Below are 21,396 nucleotides of genomic sequence, written 5' to 3'. Positions count from 1 at the left end.
GGGTAGTGCAGGCTTCCCCAAACTCCGGCCCTCCAGATGTTGCTGAACTACAACTCCCATGATTCTGTGAATGAAATAGGCTGATAATCATGGGAGTTGTAGTTTGGGGAAGCCTGGTGTAGTATGTGTGAGGAGTGCTGTGTGTGTGTGTGAGGAGTGCTGTGTGTGTGTGTGTGAAAGGTGCTGTGCATGTGTGAAGGGGCAGTGTGTGAGGGGGCAGTCTGTCTGTGTGTGAGAAGGCAGTGTGTGTGTGTGTGAGGGGCAGTTTGTGTGAGGGGGTAGTCTGTGTGTGTGTGTCTGTGTGTGTGAGGGGGCAGTGTGTGTGTGTGTGTGTGTGTGAGGCATGCAGTGTGTGTGAGAGGGCTGTGTGTGTGTGAGTGGGGCAGTGTGTGTGTGTAGGGTATAGTGTGTTTTTGTGTGTGAAGGGTGCATAGGGTCTGTGCTGTGTGTAGGTGGGTGAGATGTGTCTCCCCCTCCCTTCTTCTTACCTTTTACCAATGCTGCAAGCCCTGGTGGTCCAGTGAAGCTCCGGCTGCAGGCTGACTCTCCGGTCCTCCTGCTAGCACAGCACTTTATTGAAGCATTGCCATGGTAATGTGTGGCAACACTCCGACCAGCCTGCTCACGGGAGGAACACACAGCCTCCAAGGCACTTCCCTCCCTCTGTTTGAAATAAGTGTCAGTTGGCCAGTGTGGGAGATATTTGATCTCTGCATAGGCCGGTAGAGGAGATGAAAGAATTTCCCCTGCCTGTCTTGGTCCACGGCTATCGAGGCCCACTGGGTGTTTTCTGCAGAACCACTATCACCCACCTGCAATCCCAAACTGCTCACTAATGGCCATAGGGACCAGGTTGATTTAAATAGTATTCTATGGGAGAGATTAGAAATTTCAATTACAACCAAATGCTGAAGAGAGATAATTTACTTTCTTTACAATTTGATGTAAAGTATAGATTTGTGTTTTATACATAATGGAGCAAGTTAGACAGTGGATAGGCAAAACCACTGGAGGTTATAGCAGCCTTCATGGAACAAGAAGATATGGGTATAGTACCCCATTTTTTTTTAACCATTTTTCAATCAGTTTGACCAAAAAACTACATGTTTCTCCAGTGCTCTAATCCAACACTTTCAGCTTGCAAAATTATTATGAAGTAATTTTCAAAAGTGTTTTATGGTATAAGCCTGCATCAATTTTTGTGAGTATACAGTAAATGCTAAGTAAAAACAAATAACTGAGTTGAACCAACTTAAAGGGACTCTTCAGTGCCAGGAAAACATATTAGTTTTCCTGTCATTGCAGGACCCCTCTCCCTTCCGCCCCCATCCCATGTTGCTGAAGGGGTTAAAACCCCTTCAGTGACTTACTTGAATCCAGCGCCGGTGTCCGTTGGCGCTGGGTCAGGCTCCTCCCACGCTCCTCCTCCGCCGACGTCAGTCGGCAGTGAAGGCCTAATGCGCATGCGCGGCAATGGCCGCGTGCGCGCATTAGTCCTTCCCATAGGAAAGCATTACTCAATGCTTTTCTATGGGGATTCCAGCACCTTGGAGGTCCTCATGCATAGCGTGAGGATGTCAAGCGTAGTTTAAAACTCTTTTCTTGTTCTAAGAACACAGAAGTCCCTCTAGTGGCTGTCTGAAAGACAGCCACTAGAGAAGGACTTAACCCTGCAAGGTAATTATTGCAGTTTATAAAAAGTGGTGGCACCCAGACCACTCCAATGGGCAGAAGTGGTCTGGGTGCCTGGAGTGTCCCTCTAAACCCTCCTTGAGAGCAGTCTTCATGTTGACTGTCTGTTAAACTGTATAAAGAGTGCTGAATAGCAAAATTATGTATTCATATTAATAGCCCATTTGCAGCAGTGAGGTGACAGGAAGCAGTTAAAGAGAATATAATAAGTGAGTACAATATATGGCTAAAAGTAGGTTGACACCTCTACTAATTATTAAGTTCAGGTGTTTTCAGCTCACCAATCCTAATAGGTACATACAATCCACCCATTAAGCTCTGTAAGTAAACAGTGACAGTACAATGGGGTCATAATAAAGAGCTCAGTGACTTCAAAAATTACCCGGGGGAGGTGGAGCTTAGCAGCCAAGCTGAGCCGTCACACATCAGACGAGCTCTGTGCTAAATTGCCTAAATTCTGCCAAAAGTACTGCAAATAGCACTAATACTGCCTGTTACCAAGTCCCAGAGTCTACCACTGCGGCAATCCAAGACAGAGTCCTTGACCGAAATCGGCAGCTACTTTCCGGAAATAGACCTGAAGCCTACATACGACCGACTCAGATGGCACGAGGGAGGCGGCCAATCAACTCCACCGACTGTAGTTTACTCAACTGGAGGTCTCCCCAGTAAACTCTCGCCCCCCCCCCCCCCCCCAACCCTCCCCTGCCAGTGAGGGATATCCCAGGAACTACAGCCTGCAGCTCAGGAATGAGGCTTCAGAATTGGCCTACCTGCTCCGCCGGACCAGCAATGCCAAACATGGCAGACACCACGTGCAACCTGCACCTGGATCCGCTGCCTCCTCTCTCGGAAAGGCTGGACCACCTGTTTTCCGACTTGTGGGCCAGGCTCACTAATCACAGGAGCACTCCGGAACATATCCCGCCGGCAACAACTTCACAGGCCACCAAGCAGGAGCCAGCAGCTCCTGGACGGGGCCATGGTGCGACCCGGATAGTGGGGAAGAGGAGGCAAGCAACTTGACAACAGCTCCAACACCTCAGACCAGTGGTGAGTCGCCCATTAGCTAAACAACGACATGCCCCGGGACTACCTTCTAAACACTCTTCTCTCCTCCAGGAGGTCACTGCCCCACCTGAGCGACGGCATATCACTGGAGGACACCAGGCCAGCCGGCACAACCCAGTCCTAAACTGCTCCCTTCCTTGGCCACGGACCAAAAACTAGAACTCCTAAGGAACCTGGGGATCACAGGCGGCTCATGGCGGTACAAGCTGCAGACTGCTGAACGGGAAGGCACCAACCCTGCCCACCACGAGGACCAGCATACCTTTTCAAGGCACTGAGGCATTGCAGCATTTACAGCTGATAGGGGACTGTGATCTCCCCCCAGCCATCATCGGCTTAGCCGCACTCAAAGACTTGGACTTACCACTCACCATTTCTCTATTCACGGCTTCCGCTGACACAACTGTCTAACCCCATGAGTTTTCTTTATCATAATGCATTAATTGCTGGCCTCCCCTAGCACCCCACATACCTCCCAGGGGACTCAAGCTACCCAGAAAGGCGTCCCTACACCTTCCTGCTGAACTCTCTTGCAGTGGCTACCTCTTACACCAGCTACTCGTATAAGCATGTCTCGAATAGCACGTATTATGCCTTTGTAGCTAGCTGTACTTAGCAGGGATACAGTTCAACCTATTTCTCTATACACTACTTAGTCTAGTCTGTCTCCTGGCTATACAGCCCACTAATCTTAGTAAACATGCAGCCCATATACTGTATATTAGCTAGATACACAAGATTAGTCAGGTTCCTACCCTTTCATATCCTAAACCAAGCTAACGTTTCCTTTCTGTTTTTTGTTGTTATGACGCTTAAGAAATAATCCTGTTTACTCATATGTTTATAAAAAGTGCAATGTCTTATTAATGCCATGTGATCATATGTCAATAGAAACCTGGCTGTACCAGCTGTTGTGGCAGTGCACATCCTTATGTTACTACTTATCTGCACGAATAAAATATAAAGAATAATAAGAAAAAATAATTACACAGACATAGGATGCCACCCAGAGATGTAACTAGAAACCACCAGGTCCTGGTACAAAAATCCCCCCCCCCCCTCCCCCATGTGCCCTGCCCCAGCCCCTTCATGTGTTTCATTCTCCCCCTCCATCTTTGCATGTGTCTCATTCTCCCCCCAGCCACTCCATGTGTATCACCCCCCAATGCAGGGGCCATTGCCCCCCCTCCTCATCTGAGAAAATAGCAATACTAAGAAGGGAGGGGGATATAAAGCATATTTCTTAAATAAAAAAAATAAAAAAACTCTTGTTTTATTGAGCTCCCTCTCCTAACTCCACACACACTGCCCCACAGCCCAACATACACACACTGTCCCCACTGTACTCCCATACACACACTGCCTCCACACACACACACTGCCCCCACTGTACTCCCATATACACATTGCCCCCACACACACTGTCCCCACTGTACCCCCATACACACACTGCACCCCCATACACACAGTGCTCCCCCACACAAACACTGCACCCCCATACACACACTGCCCCCACTGCACCCTAATACACACTGCCCCCACTGCACCCTCATACACACACTGGCCCAATACACACAGTGCTCCCACTGCACCCCATATATACACACTGCACTACCATGCACACGCTACACCCCTCACACTAACACACGCTATCCCACATGCACACACTGCCTCCCCTACACACAGTGTTCCTACTGCACCCACATACACACACTGCCCCCCTACACACACACACACACACTGCACCCCTCGCACACACACTGCCTCCCGTACACACACACACTGCATCCCAAACACACAATGCCTCCAATACATAACCTGTACCCCTCACACACACACACACACTGCCCACTCACACACACACACCTACAGCCCCCTATTTAATTTGGGAGGGCACCACAGTACTCCTGGCACCATAACCAGTACAAAGAGCTGTAGTGGTTATTGTGTCTTGATTTTTATTTAAATAATCTAAGATTAGGCTCTGGATCTGCCCCTGCCCCAATGTGTGTTTCATTTGTGTCTCATCCCCCCTCAGGACCTCCATGTGTCTCATTCTCCCACCTCCATGAGTCTCATTTCCCCCCCATCCCCTACATGTGTCTCATTCTTCACCAGCACTTCCATGTGTCTCATTCTCCCCAGCCCCTCCATGTATCTCATTCTCCCCCTCAGCCCCTCCATGAGTCTCATTCTCCCTCCAGCCACTCCGTGTGTCTCATCCCCTCCAATGTGTTTTTCATTCTCCCCTCAGCCACCTCATGTGTCTCATTTTCCCACCTCCATGAGTCTTATCCCCCCTCAGGATCCCTATGTGTCTCATTCTCCCCAGCCCCTCCACATGTCTCATTCTCCCCTTCAGCACCTCCATGTGTCGCATCCCACCTGCCCCTTCATGTGTCTCATTCTCCCCCCAAAGCCACTCCATGTGTCTCGTGTTTGATTCTCCCCCCAGCCACTCTATATGTCCCCGACCAATGTGTGTATAATTCTCCCCTTCAGCCCCTCCATGTGTCTCATTCTTCCCTCCAGTTCCTTCATGTTTCTCACTCACAGACCCTCCATATGTCATATTCTCTCCCCAGGCCCCTCCATGTTTATTCCCTGTTCCTCTGTGTGTTTCATTCTCTCCCTCAGCCACTCCATGTGTCTCATTCTCCCCCAGCACTTCCATGTGTCTCATTCTACCCCAGCTCCTCAATGTGTCTCTTCCAGCAGCCCCTCCATGAGTCTCATCCTCCCCCTGTTCCTCCATGTGTTTTTTATTTTCCCCCTTTAGACACTCCATGTGTCTCATACTCCCCCCAGCCACTCCATTCTCCACCCAATAGGTGATATAAGTAAATAGAGAATAAAATTCCATCAATGATTTGTGCTAGATATTTTGCTAATACATGCATAGATGAAAGAGGATTCATAATGTATTATTTTACTGCCATTTTGCTTCTAACTATGTTAAAACCATGAATGTAAAAAATGGAGCCCACAGCTGCATGTACTACCATTGTTTCCAAAAGATGGCCATCCATGGCATGCCATGCACACTATCCTTTGTGGAATGTCAGGTGTGATCTCCATCAATCGGACCACTGCTCATCCACTGCAACAATCTTTGTGGAAGAAGAATAATCTTCATACATATATGTTTTAGTAGGCTTATTTCTTGTGAATTATGGCAGCACTGATCATAAATTAAATGTATTTGTAAGCAAAACTGTGTCAACTTTATCTGTTCGCCCACTGGCAGCTCAATGCCACAAGCAATATTCACTTCTAGTTGGCTACTGAAGTTGGGACATCAGGAACATATGATCCTAATTAATAGATTTGAACAATTAAAACAGCTTTGTATCACCTGCAATTCAGACATTTTAATAACAACTTTCTATTTTCTAGCACTGTTAAGCTTTAATCAAGCTAAGCATTCCATTCCATTCCAGTCTGTGACTTCCCTTGAATGACTTTCCTTCAGTGAATAGGCAAGTTCCTCCCCTCCCTGTGCCCTATCCCCCCTACCCCCCCTCATTTTAGTTTTTCACCCAGCATTGTTAAAATCAGTTGCAACGTCGGTGTGACCTTTCGTGAATAGATCCATTTAAATCTGCCTGACATCACATATATGGGGGTGGGGGGGGGGGGGGGGGGGTGTCCTGAGTTCACATAGATAAGCAAAGATTATCTAATGCTCTCTAACTCTATTACCTAGCTAAAATTATCTTAAAAATACCATCATGCATTTGTCACTACCACCCACAGACCATCCAGCTAGGAAACAATCATCTCACTGATCACCAGTTAACATGAAAGAGCAGAGAGAAAAAAACACTGAGTTCAGTCCCAGGCAATGTTACAGTACTACAGGAAGCCTCAGTTCACTGGTACCAACATGCAGAAGACCTGCATTCCTTGGCCTCTTTCTTATAAATAAAGCTTTCTTTCATAACCACTAAAAACCTGCTCTATCTGCACTTCATCTTCATGCTTTAAGCCTCCTCTCACTCTGCACAGCTAAAAAGGCCTGCACAGTACAGCACATTGCCTATATCAGATGTATTTCTATGCAGCTGACTGTGCATTACACTATTAGAGATATATTCTTATTTAACAAATTCATGTCCTGCCCTCCCTTTAAATCAGTAGCATTTTAAAATAATATTCAATTTAAATTCTTGTAATTATTATTAAATTGATTTATCAGGAGGATGCTAGCAGTTCTACACTCCTGGTAATCACATAATTAAAAGACCTAGCAACAGAGATGTGGATGATTCCTCAGCAACCAAAGAGTCAATGTGCCTCTGGCAAAAAGAATGTTAATCAATGCACTGCTCATTACTGTGGCACTCAGTGGGTTAAAATATGCCTAATTATGAGAAAACAGATAAAAGTTACTGTTACCATGCACAGTGCAGGACACATTGCGACACAATATAATATGATACAGTATATTGTACACTACTAATTGCATCCACACATGACCTAATTCAATTCTTCTCAAAACGGTACCCATTAAAGAACAGATATCACAGCAGGAAAAAGCTGCTCATCAAATCCTGCCCCATCTCATTATCAGCAACTAAAGGTCGCTCTGGAGTCCACATGATCCTGGGGAACCTAAAAGAGCTGTTTAACCCCTTCAGTGAAAGTTTGCAGAGCCTGCAGTGAGTACTGCAGCTTAAACCCACTGGAATCTTTAAGCCTTTTTTTTTTTTCTAAAGATATTTCCTTTCTTACCACCTAAGCAGCTAGAGGCTTTGATGGATGCAACTGGAGTCAGCATTTAACAGCCCACCGAACAGTTAATTGTAATCTGTTTCATTGCACATTATCTGCACAATTTTCATATATGCATGCAGGAATACAGAGCACCAACTCCTTACAATTAGATTTAATTGTAATGAATTTGCTGGGCTGATCTCCATAGCAAATAATGTTTAGCAGGTGACACACATACAGACACAGCATACAATTATTATTTATATGCTAAAATAATAAGACCAGATGAAACTTACTGTAGTTCTTCCCCCACCCCCCCAAATCGGTGCTGCATGTGAGTGATTCTCAGAGTGTTAAGGTAGGGAGGGGAGGGGAGGAGGTTTTTGCAGCCACTCTCCTCTCCCATGCAGACAGTATCCGGAGATCACAATGAGTCCCCACTCCATTTCCCACAATGAAAGGATTTACAAAGGAGTGCAATAGACAGGCACAACGTGCTTGCAGAGCTCCCCCAGCAACTAATTTCCAGGGCGTGACGTCATCCCCTCTCGGTCCGAGGGAGCCTGCAGAGTTGCAAGCCTCTATAGAAGGCTCACTCACACAGGGAGAGCAGAAGGGCTAAAAGCTGTCACTGCAGCAACTACACTCAGGCAGCCATCAGAGACTCTCACTCATCAAAACTTCTACCCACACCTGCCCGGAGATTATGGATTGGGGAAACTGAGCAGTTCTTGGATTTTATCCTCAGATATTTAAAGCCTGAACAGGACATGCGAGAGAGAAAAATCTAAATGCTTCCCTGATGTGTGAGTACAGTATTTTACCTCTCAATATACACACACGTCCACGCACACACTGCATACTTACAAACACATACACACAAACAAATGTATCCATTTCATTTGAAAACACCAAGGTAGATTAGATTATAACTGGAGATCACTAAAATGAGTAGGATATACAATTTGATCACGACTTAAGGGAGTGGAACAGATATAATTTAGAAAACCCTTTTTCTATGGAGTCGGGGGTCTCAGTGTTTGCAATATTATAACACAAAAAGGTGGGGATGTTGGATGTCGGGGGGCTGTTAAAGCAAATGAATCAGTGAAGTGTGTTAGGTGGTTCTTGCATTTACAAACCTATTTATTCTCTGTTCCTCTCCAAGGTTTTAACATAGATATCAGATCTGGGATCTGCGGGATGTAAAGATGCTGAACAGCGTTTTGCTGCTGAGTTTTATATCAGTGACTGGGATCTTAAAGACAGAAAGCCGCAAAACTGCCAAAGACATATGCAAAATCCGCTGCTTATGCGAGGAAAAAGAGAACGTGCTTAATATTAATTGCGAGAATAAGGGTTTTACTAGCGTCAGTTTGCTTCTGCCTCCGCAGTCCAGGATATATCAGCTTTTCCTCAATGGCAACTTATTGAGCAGACTGTATCCAAATGAGTTTGTCAACTATTCCAATGCAGTGACTATCCATTTAGGAAACAACGAACTGCAAGAGATCAGAGCAGGGGCTTTCAACGGGATGAAGACCCTCAAAAGATTGCATCTCAATAATAACAAACTGGAGATTCTAAAGGAGGAAACTTTCCAGGGCCTTGAGAGTCTAGAATATTTGCAAGCAGATTACAATTTTATCAGTGTAATTGAAACTGGGGCTTTTAGCAAGCTGAATAAATTAAAAGTCTTGATTCTCAATGACAATCTTTTGCTGTCTCTCCCCAACAACGTCTTTCGTTTTGTGCTTTTAACTCACTTGGATCTGAGAGGTAATAGGCTCAAAATGTTGCCCTTTGCTGGTGTCCTTGAACACATTGGCGGGATTATGGAAATCCAGCTAGAAGAGAACCCATGGAATTGCACATGTGATTTGACCCCACTCAAAGCCTGGTTAGATACCATCACAGTTTTTGTGGGAGAGATTGTTTGTGAGACCCCCTTTAGGCTGCATGGCAAAGATGTCACACAGCTAACAAGGCAAGACCTCTGTCCTAGAAAAAGTGCTGGTGACACAAATCAGAGATCAGTACATCCAGCTTTTTCAGATCCTCGTATTCAAAGGCTGCCCCCAACTTTTAACCCTGCAATTACTCCCACTAGAGTTCCCAAGGCCAGCAGGCCTCCTAAAACAAGAAACAGACCCACACCCAGAGTCACTGTATACAAAGACAGGCAAATATTTGGGCCAATTATGGTGTATCAGACCAAATCTCCAGTCCCCCTTACATGTCCTGACACTTGTGTGTGCACCTCACAGAGTTCTGATAGTGGCTTAAATGTCAATTGTCAAGAGAGAAAGATTAGTAACATCTCTGAAATTCAACCCAAACCCACCAACCCAAGAAAATTTTATCTGACAGGTAATTACCTGCAAATTGTTTATAAATCAGATCTGCTTGAATTTAGTTCATTAGATTTGCTACATTTAGGAAATAATCGAATAGCAATGATACAGGAAGGTGCATTTTCCAACTTAACAAGTTTACGCAGACTGTACCTTAATGGCAATTACCTAGAAGTATTATATCCTTCATTGTTTGATGGCTTGTACAGTTTGCAATATCTCTATTTAGAGTACAATGTTATAAAGGACATCATGCCGCGCACATTTGATGCTTTGAGTAATCTTCAACTACTATTTCTCAACAACAATTTGCTGAGGTCATTGCCAGATGGTGTATTTGGAGGCACTGCCCTTACTCGACTGAATCTAAGGAACAACCATTTCTCATATTTGCCAGTCAAAGGAGTTCTTGACCAGCTTACTGCATTTATTCAGATAGACCTCCAGGAAAACCCATGGGAATGCACATGTGATATTTTAGGTTTGAAGAACTGGATAGAACAGTCTAGTTCCACAGTGGTTGTACAGGAGGTAACATGTGAATCACCACTCAAACATGCCGGGGAACATTTAAGGTTCCTTCCCAAGGATGCTATCTGTCCTGAGAACCCTAATATGGCTGATGCTACAGTACTGTCATTTAATTACAAAACTGACACCCCACACCCTTCCAGCATTACTCCAAGTCCCTATCCAGAAATGCACACTGAGGTCCCTCTTTCTGTGCTGATTTTGGGATTGCTGGTAGTTTTCATCTTGTCCGTCTGCTTTGGGGCAGGGCTATTTGTCTTTGTTCTAAAAAGAAGAAAGGGAGTACAGAGTGTTCCTAGCAGCAGTGCAAACAATTTAGATATAAGTTCCTTTCAGCTTCAGTATGGGTCATACAACCCAAACTCAAATGATAAAACAGAGGCTCACGTCTACAACTACATCCCTCCACCTGTTGGGCAAATGTGTCAAAACCCTATCTACATGCAAAAAGAAGGAGATCCTGTTGCCTATTACAGAAATCTTCAAGAATTTAGTTATAGCAAACTAGACCACAAAAAGGATGACCCAACTACTATAGCTTATACAATAAGCACAACTGAACTGCTAGAAAAGTCACAAACTCAAGGAGAACCTGAGCTCCTCTACCAGAACATTGCGGAAAGGGTAAAAGAATTACCAAGCACCGGGGTAGTCCATTATAACTTTTGCACGTTGCCCAAAAGGCAACTCATTCCTGCATACGAGTCAAGGCGTCAAAACCAGGACAGGATTAATAAAACAGTTTTATATGGCACTCCCAGAAAATATTTTGCAGAACAATCCAAACAAGAGCATCTCTTGCTTCAAGGAAAACTGCAGTCAGAGCCAGATTACCTTGAAGTTTTGGAAAAACAAACTGCAATAAGTCAGCTGTAGGCAACACTGCATAGCTCGAAGCCTGTTGTTTATATGAAGTGTCACAAACAATTGTGCACACAACGAATGGCTGGTGAATCCAATTTTACTATAAATTTTTTAAGCTACGCAGGTACCATATAGATTTCAATTGCATTGGCATTGGTGGACAACATGTCTTTCCCCCTCTCCTTCCTCTCCATTTTCTTTAAATTATTTTTGAATTTTATTTTCTAGGCTCAATATTTCATGATATGAATGTTCTAGTGTTTTTTTTTTTTTTTATGATTTTCCCTTTCCTTCTCAAAAATGGGTGAATATTTTATTTAGTGTTGCTAGGATATCTCAATGATCAAAATGAAATGGACATTCTTTTATAATGTAAATAATACTTTAACATTTAAAATCAATTACCAGCTGTAGCCACTGGGCGTCACTTTTTTCAGTTAAAGTGCCTTTGCACTTTAAATAACCTAATTGTTGCTTCTAGCTTTGATACATCGAACATGTTTTAATGTGCTGCATTTTAGAAAAAAAAATACCCAAAGTAAGATAAGAGCTTATATCTTTATTTGTATTAAACAGAGACAAAACATGATTGATTTTTACAATTTAAGACATTTTAAAGATCTATTTGGATTGCAAATATATTTCTAGGTTTCCTTACAGATATATAATTTTTAAATTATAGTATTTTAGAAATTTAGAAATTAATTATTTGCCCTGACCCGTTGGATGGATATATATATATATATATACAGTCAGTTAATGCCACTGTCATTTAATGCTCTATTCATTATATTTCATCTCTAATGACAATAATGCTAATAAATGTTTTAAGAATATTTTCCTAATTAAAGAAAGTTACACAACTGAATATATTATATCTTATATTTTGTGTATCAAATCAATATATTTTTGTATATTTAAAAAATATGTAACACTAAATCGAACATGACAAAGAGCTGACCAATATGAGTAGCCATTATGTGCTCACAGTGAAGTACATACCATTAGTACTTGGATTTTTATGCTTTTTTGTTTGTTTATATATTTTTTTTCTTGTTGTATCTCATAATATTTTGGGACATTACTAATAGTTATTGCATTTATAAGAGAATATTGAAACCTATCCAGTTATGTAAATGCATGAATCTAGTTATCTTTTGGTTTTACTAAGATACTGCACATGTAAGTTTCTAAGAATATAGCTGAAGATATACAATGATCAAAGACTAATCTCTACATCCTAAATAGTCAGTAAACATTTTTTATGTCCGCATAATTGTGTGAATTAAACAAACAACCATTATTTACAACAAAAACAGTTTTGTTTTTGTCTATTGTAAATCCTTATGCAACTGGGATGGTGATCTGCATGTAAAGTAGGCCAAGCTTTTGAAATCTTAACTAAAGCAATTGATAGACTCTGAAAGAAGCACACTGTTTCCTTTTCATAAATAGGTTAGTGCACATAATAATCCTTTATTATCACGCAGAGATTGAAGTGGACACTGCTGACTGTTTTTAAGCATTTCTGTAAATTATAATATACTATCTGCAAATCTCGACATTTGCTCTTAGGAATGTTTAATTGAAGCCTCAAATTAATGAAAAGACAATCAAGAGGAGTCACACATCAGAATACATCGTCTATGTTATAACTCAATTTTATACTTTATATACTTTAATTATGAATAAAAGTCAGATAGGGTTGCAACTATATACCATATACTAAGTTTCTAATCATTGTAGGATTTTTTTTTTTTTTTTAATTATGCAGTTAATTACTATCAAAATCATTCCCTGTGATTTGAGGAGATGTTTACAATGTACTAGTATATATTTATCTTCATAAAAATACCAGAAAAGGTTGTTTAATTTTATAAAATCATTGTATGAATATTAATTAGTCCACAATATTTCATTGGTATGAAGATTTATATTATTTTTTCAGCAATCCAGATAAAGTAGCTATATTCTAGTTGTTATTTTTATGAGACATGTTTAATGGTTGCTAAGAGAACCCAAGCTAATTTTAGATTCAGTATGGAAAGTCTTTTTTTTTTTTTCTCAATGCAGTGAGTTTTGTTTTATTAAAATTGCTTGTGATTCTTATGAAGGTGGCTATTCACAAAACAAGTTGTGGCTGACATCCAGAATTAAGCAGGGTTGGCTGTTTAAAGCCAATGATTACAGATTTGATAATGCTGATATTTTAACCTAAACAATTGTGCATTGAAAAAATCTCATTGATAGATCAGAGTTGCTGGGGGCAAACAAAAAAAAACAAAAAAAAAAAACACATAATCAGTAGGAATCTCAGGATGCATGGTAAATTGGAAAGAAGCCACACAGCTGCCTTCCTTTCCCACATGCCATGCAAGTGCTTGGCTAAAGTGGGAAAATGTATTAGATTAAACACTCTACTAACCAGGGAGGGTCCAGTGAATAACCCATTTGTTCCCTCCAATGTGTGTTAAGATGGGTATTATTATTAAAATGAGCATGTGCTGCCCTGTTGCCCCTTGCTACTTTTACTAATCCATGTTATGTGTGATATAAGGTTTAATAAAAAATGCTCTGGTCCCTAATATAAACAGGAGAAAACATCAAGCACCCTCTTATAATTTACAATTTTTTTACGCACAAGTCAATACATGTGAATAAGTGCTATTCTGATGTAAAGAAACCTTGTAATAATATCACATATGTGAATTACCAGCAACTATAGAACCAGGAGAACTGCAAGTGTATTAGAACCTGAAATGCCAATCATGTTGCTCAGTCTATTTTTGTATTGACAGCAATGCTGTATTACATTAATCCCTCACTTCCAAACACAGTTATAAAATATGAAGGAGCCTTAAATCAGTCCAGGTTAATTGGTGGTTTTACTAACCTCCATTCCACAGATCACAGAATGGAGTTGAGGGCAACGTTATTAGTTTTAGATCCTTGCTCAGTGCACTATTAAATTAGAATATAAACAACATCCCACAGCACATGAACTTTAAGAATAATCATAATTCACTGTATTGCCCAAAATGTTCTTTCCTTTGCCTCTTTCAGACATGTCAAATGGGATGGAGAGGCAGTCATGTGTCTATCCCCTGGGATCCTTTTCTGGGATCCTGGGAAAGCCACTGGATTTTGTTACTTATTTTTTTTTTCTTTATTAAAGTTAATTGGTTCTCTGGTGGTTACTTATTTCTCCAGTACATGTTTATAAAAAGGTCAGCTGCTTCTCCATTGAAAAGGTCAGCTATTAAAAAATAAATAAATATATATATTTTTTTTTATTCCACATCTCTCTATCTCTCTCTCACACACACACACACACACACACACACACACACACACACACACACACACACACACACACACACACAGACACACACACACACTGTGGAATAAGTTTTATATATATCACAAGTCCAATATATATATATCAATTTATTTAGATGTGGAATAAAAAAAATATTCAGACATATATATCACAAGTCTAATATATATATATATATATATATATATATATATAACAAGTCTAATATATAATACATATATATATATATATATATATATATATATATATATATATATATATCTCACAAGTCATATTAGTCTTGTGCAAAAATATGTCTGAATATTTTTTTTATTCCACATCTAAATAAATTGATTATCCATCAGTTAGTTCTTGTGTGGATTAATTTATGTTTTATTGAAATGAACTGGCTCAAACATATTTTTGCACAAGTCTAATTTTTATTTATTGTTTTTTATTGGAATGTTCCATAAACCTGTTTGGCCCACCCCAATAATTAATAATTATTGATTTGTATTATAGTGTTCCTTAAACTGCTTGCACCACCCCGATAATTATAATTTATTGATTTTTATTGGAGTATTCCTTAAACTACTTGTCCCACCCCAATAATTATTAATAATCAAATTGTTATTGGAGTGTTCCTTAAACTGCTTGTTCCACCCCAATAATTATCATGTATTGATTTTTATTGGATTATTCCTTTAACTGCTTGTCACACCCCAATAATTACTATATTGATTTTTATTGGTGTGTTTGTTTAACCCTGCCTTTATATCAGCACTAGGAGAGTATCCTCTGTTAAGTCATCAATAGTGATGTTCATTCTGATGCTTCTCAGTATGCATTGAGGAGCACTGGGACACAGAGCACCAATAAAAAATAATATTTTTTTTTATTAAAATCACTATAAAATCACTTCTATTTTAAGGTAAAATTCAAAATGAGTGATTCAATAAACTCTCCTAGCTTTTTTTTTTATACTATTAAAGAAGCAAATGTCCAGATGTCCAGGATAATCCAATGCAAATTTATTGGAAATTCAACATTTCAACTCCAATGAGTCTTTATCAACCACAATGCCTGTTATGGTTTGACAAAGACTCAGACAAGTCAAAATGTTACATATCCAATAAATATGCATTGAATTAACCTTTGAGTGCCCAGACATTTGATTCTTTCATACTTTGAATTTGAGGTTATGCCACCTTGGTCTGTGAGGCACTTGGGAGCAATCCTAACACAATATGTGTTCTGCCCCTAAAACTAGTGAAATTGCTTATTTCTTTACAGCCAGGAGGTGTTAATATGAACATTTATAAAAATGCTGATTTCTGTTGAAATTGGAACTTTTATAAAATAAGCCAGAAGGGACATAAATCTAACCTCAAAATCATTTCAGTCAGAGGGGACATGCAGCTTCCCCTAAAATAGAAAAGCTAAAAAGCTTTAGGGGACTGGAGATTGCTTTGAAAAACATCATGTAGGGTATCATGGTCAGCTCAAGGCAACTTAATTTAAAATATATCAGTGATTCCCCCCCCCCCCCCCCCCCATTCTCTGTAACAGTGAATAGATTGAGTATGGCTTTAAACAGACTGTGTGAACTTACCTGAAACTATTCTTTTAAACTTTCTTTTGATTTGATTGAAAAGACACATCTTTGTATGTAGCCTTTGAACATCAGGTTACTGAGAGATAAAATGGTCATCTGTATTGTTGTTGTAACATTAAAAGCAAACTCATTTCTGGAGTTATTTTTAAAATGCATTGTACACAAAATGAATAAAAAAAAATATGTAGTGTTAAAGGTAATTTGCTTGTGGCAGATATCCAATGTTTCAGCTTTCTGACATGCACTCTGTATAGATTATAATGTTGTTTATACCTATAAGACAGCAGTATCTTTTCATTTACATTTCTCGTTGTACATCATCCTTGTTACTATGTGAGGATGGGGATCTAGTCATGAGGAAACTTGATGCACAATAATCAGGAAAAAGATAAAACGTAAATCAATACAAGAAAAACATGTTTATTTGGATCTAAAACTTATGCTGGGTTGTTAAGGCACAACTTGGCATGTGATGCAAATCATATGAATCCCATGATACTGTGCATGTACCATATTATAGAAGATCCTAGAAAGTGTATGTGTGAACCGACTGCATCTTGGGGGAAAAGCTCTAAATCATAGGGAGGTAGGTATATTTAAACATTTGCCATCTGCACACTTTTTCTTTTGGGAATGAATTAGAAGAACCAAAAGGGTGCGAAAATGGAGCAGTCAGTCTGCTGCAAAAATATGTGCATAATATAAATATTTTAGCTTTTTGCCATCATGTATTTCACAGATCAGTTTAGAAAAAGTAACCAATAGAGAGAAAAACATGATGAGCAGTAAAAAAAAACAACAACCTATATTTATATATTATATAATTAATCAATATATAATTTAGAAATATATGAATATCCTTTTTTTTTAAACTTCTCTTTTTCCTCTGTTGGTCGCTCCTCACTTGATCAGTGAATACAATCAACATTTAGTGACTGTACCTAGCTGAGCCTAATTTTCTCACAGTGCACACGTATATTATTCATAAACACAGACAGTGCTATTTGCTTTTCCAAAATTCAAAGGGAATTCAAACAAAAGTTAATTTAATGGAAACATGGAGACACCTTCAAATCCAGCTATTTTTGACATAAATATGAAATTCTGCTTGAATTCTCACATTTCCTAATTTAGTATGAATTGTATTGGAATAAAAGCCAAATTTCAAAATATAGACTAAACAGTCAAGCTAAATTGACACGCAACTTTAGTTGAAGGAACCACCTGAAATTACCAAATTAATAAACAGTATAAGTCGCATGTTGCTCGAAATTTACTGTCTAGTTCAAAATGATAGGTCAATTATTAAATTGTTATGCTGTTTAGTGAATAAAACACATTGCTTTTTTCATACTTAATAGTTAATAATATAGATTGTATTTTGCATATTTAGGTTAAATATAAATATCCAATGGCTAAGATTTTTTTTTTAACTCATCAATTTTGCAGTTTGATTTTAAACTTACAAGAACAAAAAGCAGGACTATAATCTCTAAGGCATAAATTGTCATTAATTCCAAGTGAAATTCAATTCAAATGTAAGACAAATAGCTTAACTCCAAACCAACCTGAATTGCAAATGCTTCTATTTTGGAATTTTTGAAATTTACTCTGAATTCACTTTGAATTCACTTTGAATTCCTGTATTCTTATACTAGTGTATAACCTTTGCTGTTTAGTGAATGAAACCCTTTAACAAATTGTTCTATTAGAAGATTGTTGGTAAGTTTATTAAGGGCTTTCAGAACATCAAATTTTGTGTATCAGAATTTGGATTTTAAATATATTTCTGTGTTTTTTTGTGTGTGTTTTTAATTCCATTGCGATGCAGCATCAACATTTCTATATTTTTAAGTATTTTAGTTTTTATATGAATTATACAAACATGTCCTTTTAAGTTCTACTAAGCGTCTAAATTTTTAGCAGGAGATGATAAACCTATAGTGTATAATTTGTGATTGATAGTTGCACATGGACCCCATCAAAATAATAATACAATTTTTTTTTTTTAATTATTACCAGGATACTGATATACTTTGTTAAACTTCAAAATTTTATGTCATGCTAGAATTTAATAAATGTTATGCATTATGCAAATTAAGATCTCTTTTCCATCTAGAGGCGATGTCATTCTAATTTAAATGCAGACATGATTATTTGGAATACTTTATTTTGAGAGCCATGATAACATGATTAGTTGCGGTTTTTGTCCAAAGGTAATTTTACACACCTCAAATGTGAAAATGATTTGGCCTATGCATCTGATTTAGGTTTAGGTATGCACTTGGCTGCCGTGCAGTTGGCAGCTGAATTTAGCAGCTGCTATTGTTGTTGGTAGGGATAAAGTTCAAATAGTGCGGGAAATCTCCCAACTGGACTGGGGTTATGTAGTGTTAGCTTGTTTTAACCTGAAAATGTACAATTATATCAAGATAGTGTCAACAAGGGAAGTGTCAGTTTATAAAGTTACACCACTTTGGGGAATATAACACAGAGCTAAGCAGTGTGATTTTCAGTAGCCATGGAATGAAAGTATAAAGTAAAAAAGTAACAATGCTCTATGGAGCTTCCAATTCAAGAGGTAAATAGCAATTGCATTTAGTACTGTGCAATATAAAAATAAAAGAAAGCTTTATGTTACAGAGATGGAAGTACAAAGCAATATAGTATTTACAAAATTGTAAAAAAAAAGTGTTGGAGTGTATGACTGGTGTTGAATGAATGCACTACTAAACAGTAATAAGTTTTAATGAAGCTGTATTCAACAGAGTTCAACATGATTGCAGTGTGTTAGTCATATTATTGTCTGCTGTTATAGAAAGGGGTACAGAGGTTAGTGTCATAACCACATCACTAGTACCATAATATACCATAGACTGCAGAGAGGTTGTATATAGTAATCCCTATGACACTCACCAAGATATAAATTACACATGGAGTCTTTAGAATATTGGATGCAGCACCACCACTCAACCCCATAACTAATTAACTAACTGAGTGGTTCTCCACCTTTTGCCTAGACACTTTGACTTCAGCTACAGAGGGGACAAACCAACATTGATTCGTTGTGTTTACCCTGTCTGTTTTGGAGTAAGCTGGTTATTGATGCTGGTGTGAGACTGGGTTTAGCATTATACTGTATCTAGCTAGCAGCTACTGACAGAGGCACTTGAAACAACTTTGTGTATGAGCTAGGAGATTTGCAGGGATATTGTCTCTGATCCTAGTGTGAAGCTAGATTACCAATACACAGTTGGTGAAAGATGTGTGTATATATACATTTGTAGTCGGGGACATTATGTTATGTTATGAACGTAAGTCAGTTGTGGTGTGCCTAAACCGACGACCGGGTAGGCCTGAAATAATGAGGGCCCACCTAAAGAGTGTTAGCTAAGGGGTGTTGGTGGGTGGGGAGTCTGACTTGATGTCGGCCATGATAGGAGGTTGGTTAGAGTTTAAATAGCCTGTTAACCCCTCCCACAACTACAGGCTCCGCCTTAACATTTGTAGTCGGGGACATTAAGCCGTATGTGAATTGATATGTTATGAACGTAAGTTGGTTGTGGTGTGCCTAAACCGACGACCTGGTAGGCCTGAAATAATGAGGGCAAAAAGGAATATAAACAGAACACTTTAATGCTTACAAGTTTTTACATGAGTAGTTCTTTGAAAGCTTTCCTGAGTTCCTTCTCTGGCTGCGGGATGTATTTACCGTAGGCTGCTGATTTCCATCTGCCTATTTTTTTGATGATGTGTACAGGGACGTTTTTGCTAGATGTGGCTGAAGCGGCGCCGGTCCTGAATGAGTGCCCTGTGATGGACATGGGGTCGTGGCCTAATCTGACCACCAGGGTTCTTATGTAGTATATAAATTTAGCTGTAGTCAGAGGTTTGTTGGATATAGTGAGTAAAGGTGCGTAGCTTTGTTGGTCATTGAGTGATAGGCAAAAAGTATCCAGTACTGACACTGGACACCATTTATTATGGGTCGGACAGTATGAGATCTCCGTCAGAGGGCCCATCTGATTCGTCTTGGACTGTCTGAGGAGCAGAACATAGTGATCCCCTACTTTGTGTAAATCCCTTATTCTGATGTAACCAGTGTCCCCGGATAGTCTGTTCACCGTGAATTCATTGGGCCTTAAGAACCCGTAAAAAGTGATGTACATGGCTGCTTTGAGTATGTGATTAGTACTGGGTTCGAACGGGCTTGAATCTAACAAATCTGATAGACCCTTGAATTTGTTGCCATCAATTGGTTGTCTTTTCGTAGTGGGCTGGCCGTCTGTGCAGTGTATGCCTTTAAGGACATTTTTCAGAAGGTAGTTTGACATGAATGGTTTGTGATCGGGAAATAGGGTGAGCAAGTGATGTTGTACTCCCGTGAGGTACAACTTGATAGTGTTATGTGCCAGCTTGAGGCGTGACAGTGAGCGGTGAAAGCTATTGTGTCAATAGAAGAGGAGTTTGTGAGGTTGTATTCGGTGGTGAATCTGGAGAAAATAACAAGAGCTCTATCGTAAGCCTTTCTGGTGTTGTCCGACAGCGCAGATTTCGCCAGGGTTAGTGCGAGTCGTTTTCGCAGCGTTAGTCCAATATCAGGTCCTGAAATGTTGGGGTTGGCTCGGGTTGGTTGGTCGCTGTGGGGTGATGTTTGAAAAAGGTCTGAAAGTTGGAGCGAGAGAGAGCGTCAGCAGTAATATTTTCTTTACCAGGGATGTGTATGCAGACCAAGTTAAAATTGTGTGTGGCTGCTAGCCAGGTGAGTCTCCTCATGAGCCTCATAATAACAAGGGAAGAAGACCTGCCTTTGGTAATGATCTCACAAGTGGCTTCATTGTCCGAAAGGCATTTAACCGCTTTTCCCTTCCACAATGAGCCCCAAGTGTGAGCTGCTGCGACTATCGGATAAAGTTCGAATAGCGCGGATGTAGTGTGAAAGGCCTGTAATGTTGACGTTTCTGCTGGCCACAAGTCGCGGAGCCATTGGTTTTTGTATATGGCTGCGAACCCTGTGTGGGCTGCTGCATCGGTGTGTATGAGTGGGGATTCGTCATCCAAAGGGGGTATGAACATTGACCTCCCGTTCCAGGAGGAGAGAAACCTACCCCACATCAGTAAATCTGCCTTGGCGTTATCATTGATCCGTATGGGTGAATTGTCATGAGGGGCTTCCGTTAGGAGGTGTAGTAAGTGTGAAACGAATGCGCAGCCCTGTGGTATAATGCGGATTGCGA

General features: G+C 40.0%; 1 protein-coding gene across 1 annotated transcript; it reads left to right on the top strand.

Annotated features, from left to right (window-relative positions):
- Positions 1-7,896: 7,896 nt before the first annotated feature.
- On the top strand, positions 7,897-11,858 carry SLITRK2 (SLIT and NTRK like family member 2). The gene is made up of 2 exons (XM_063431982.1): positions 7,897-8,285; positions 8,648-11,858. Exon 2 carries the CDS (start codon positions 8,691-8,693, stop codon positions 11,238-11,240), a length of 2,550 nt encoding a protein of 849 aa, XP_063288052.1. The 5' UTR covers positions 7,897-8,285; positions 8,648-8,690; the 3' UTR covers positions 11,241-11,858.
- Positions 11,859-21,396: the final 9,538 nt, after the last annotated feature.

This window comes from Pelobates fuscus, chromosome 9, assembly GCF_036172605.1.
Source record: "Pelobates fuscus isolate aPelFus1 chromosome 9, aPelFus1.pri, whole genome shotgun sequence".
Taxonomy (NCBI): Eukaryota; Metazoa; Chordata; class Amphibia; order Anura; family Pelobatidae; genus Pelobates; species Pelobates fuscus.
This window is presented reverse-complemented; position numbering and strand designations above follow the sequence as displayed.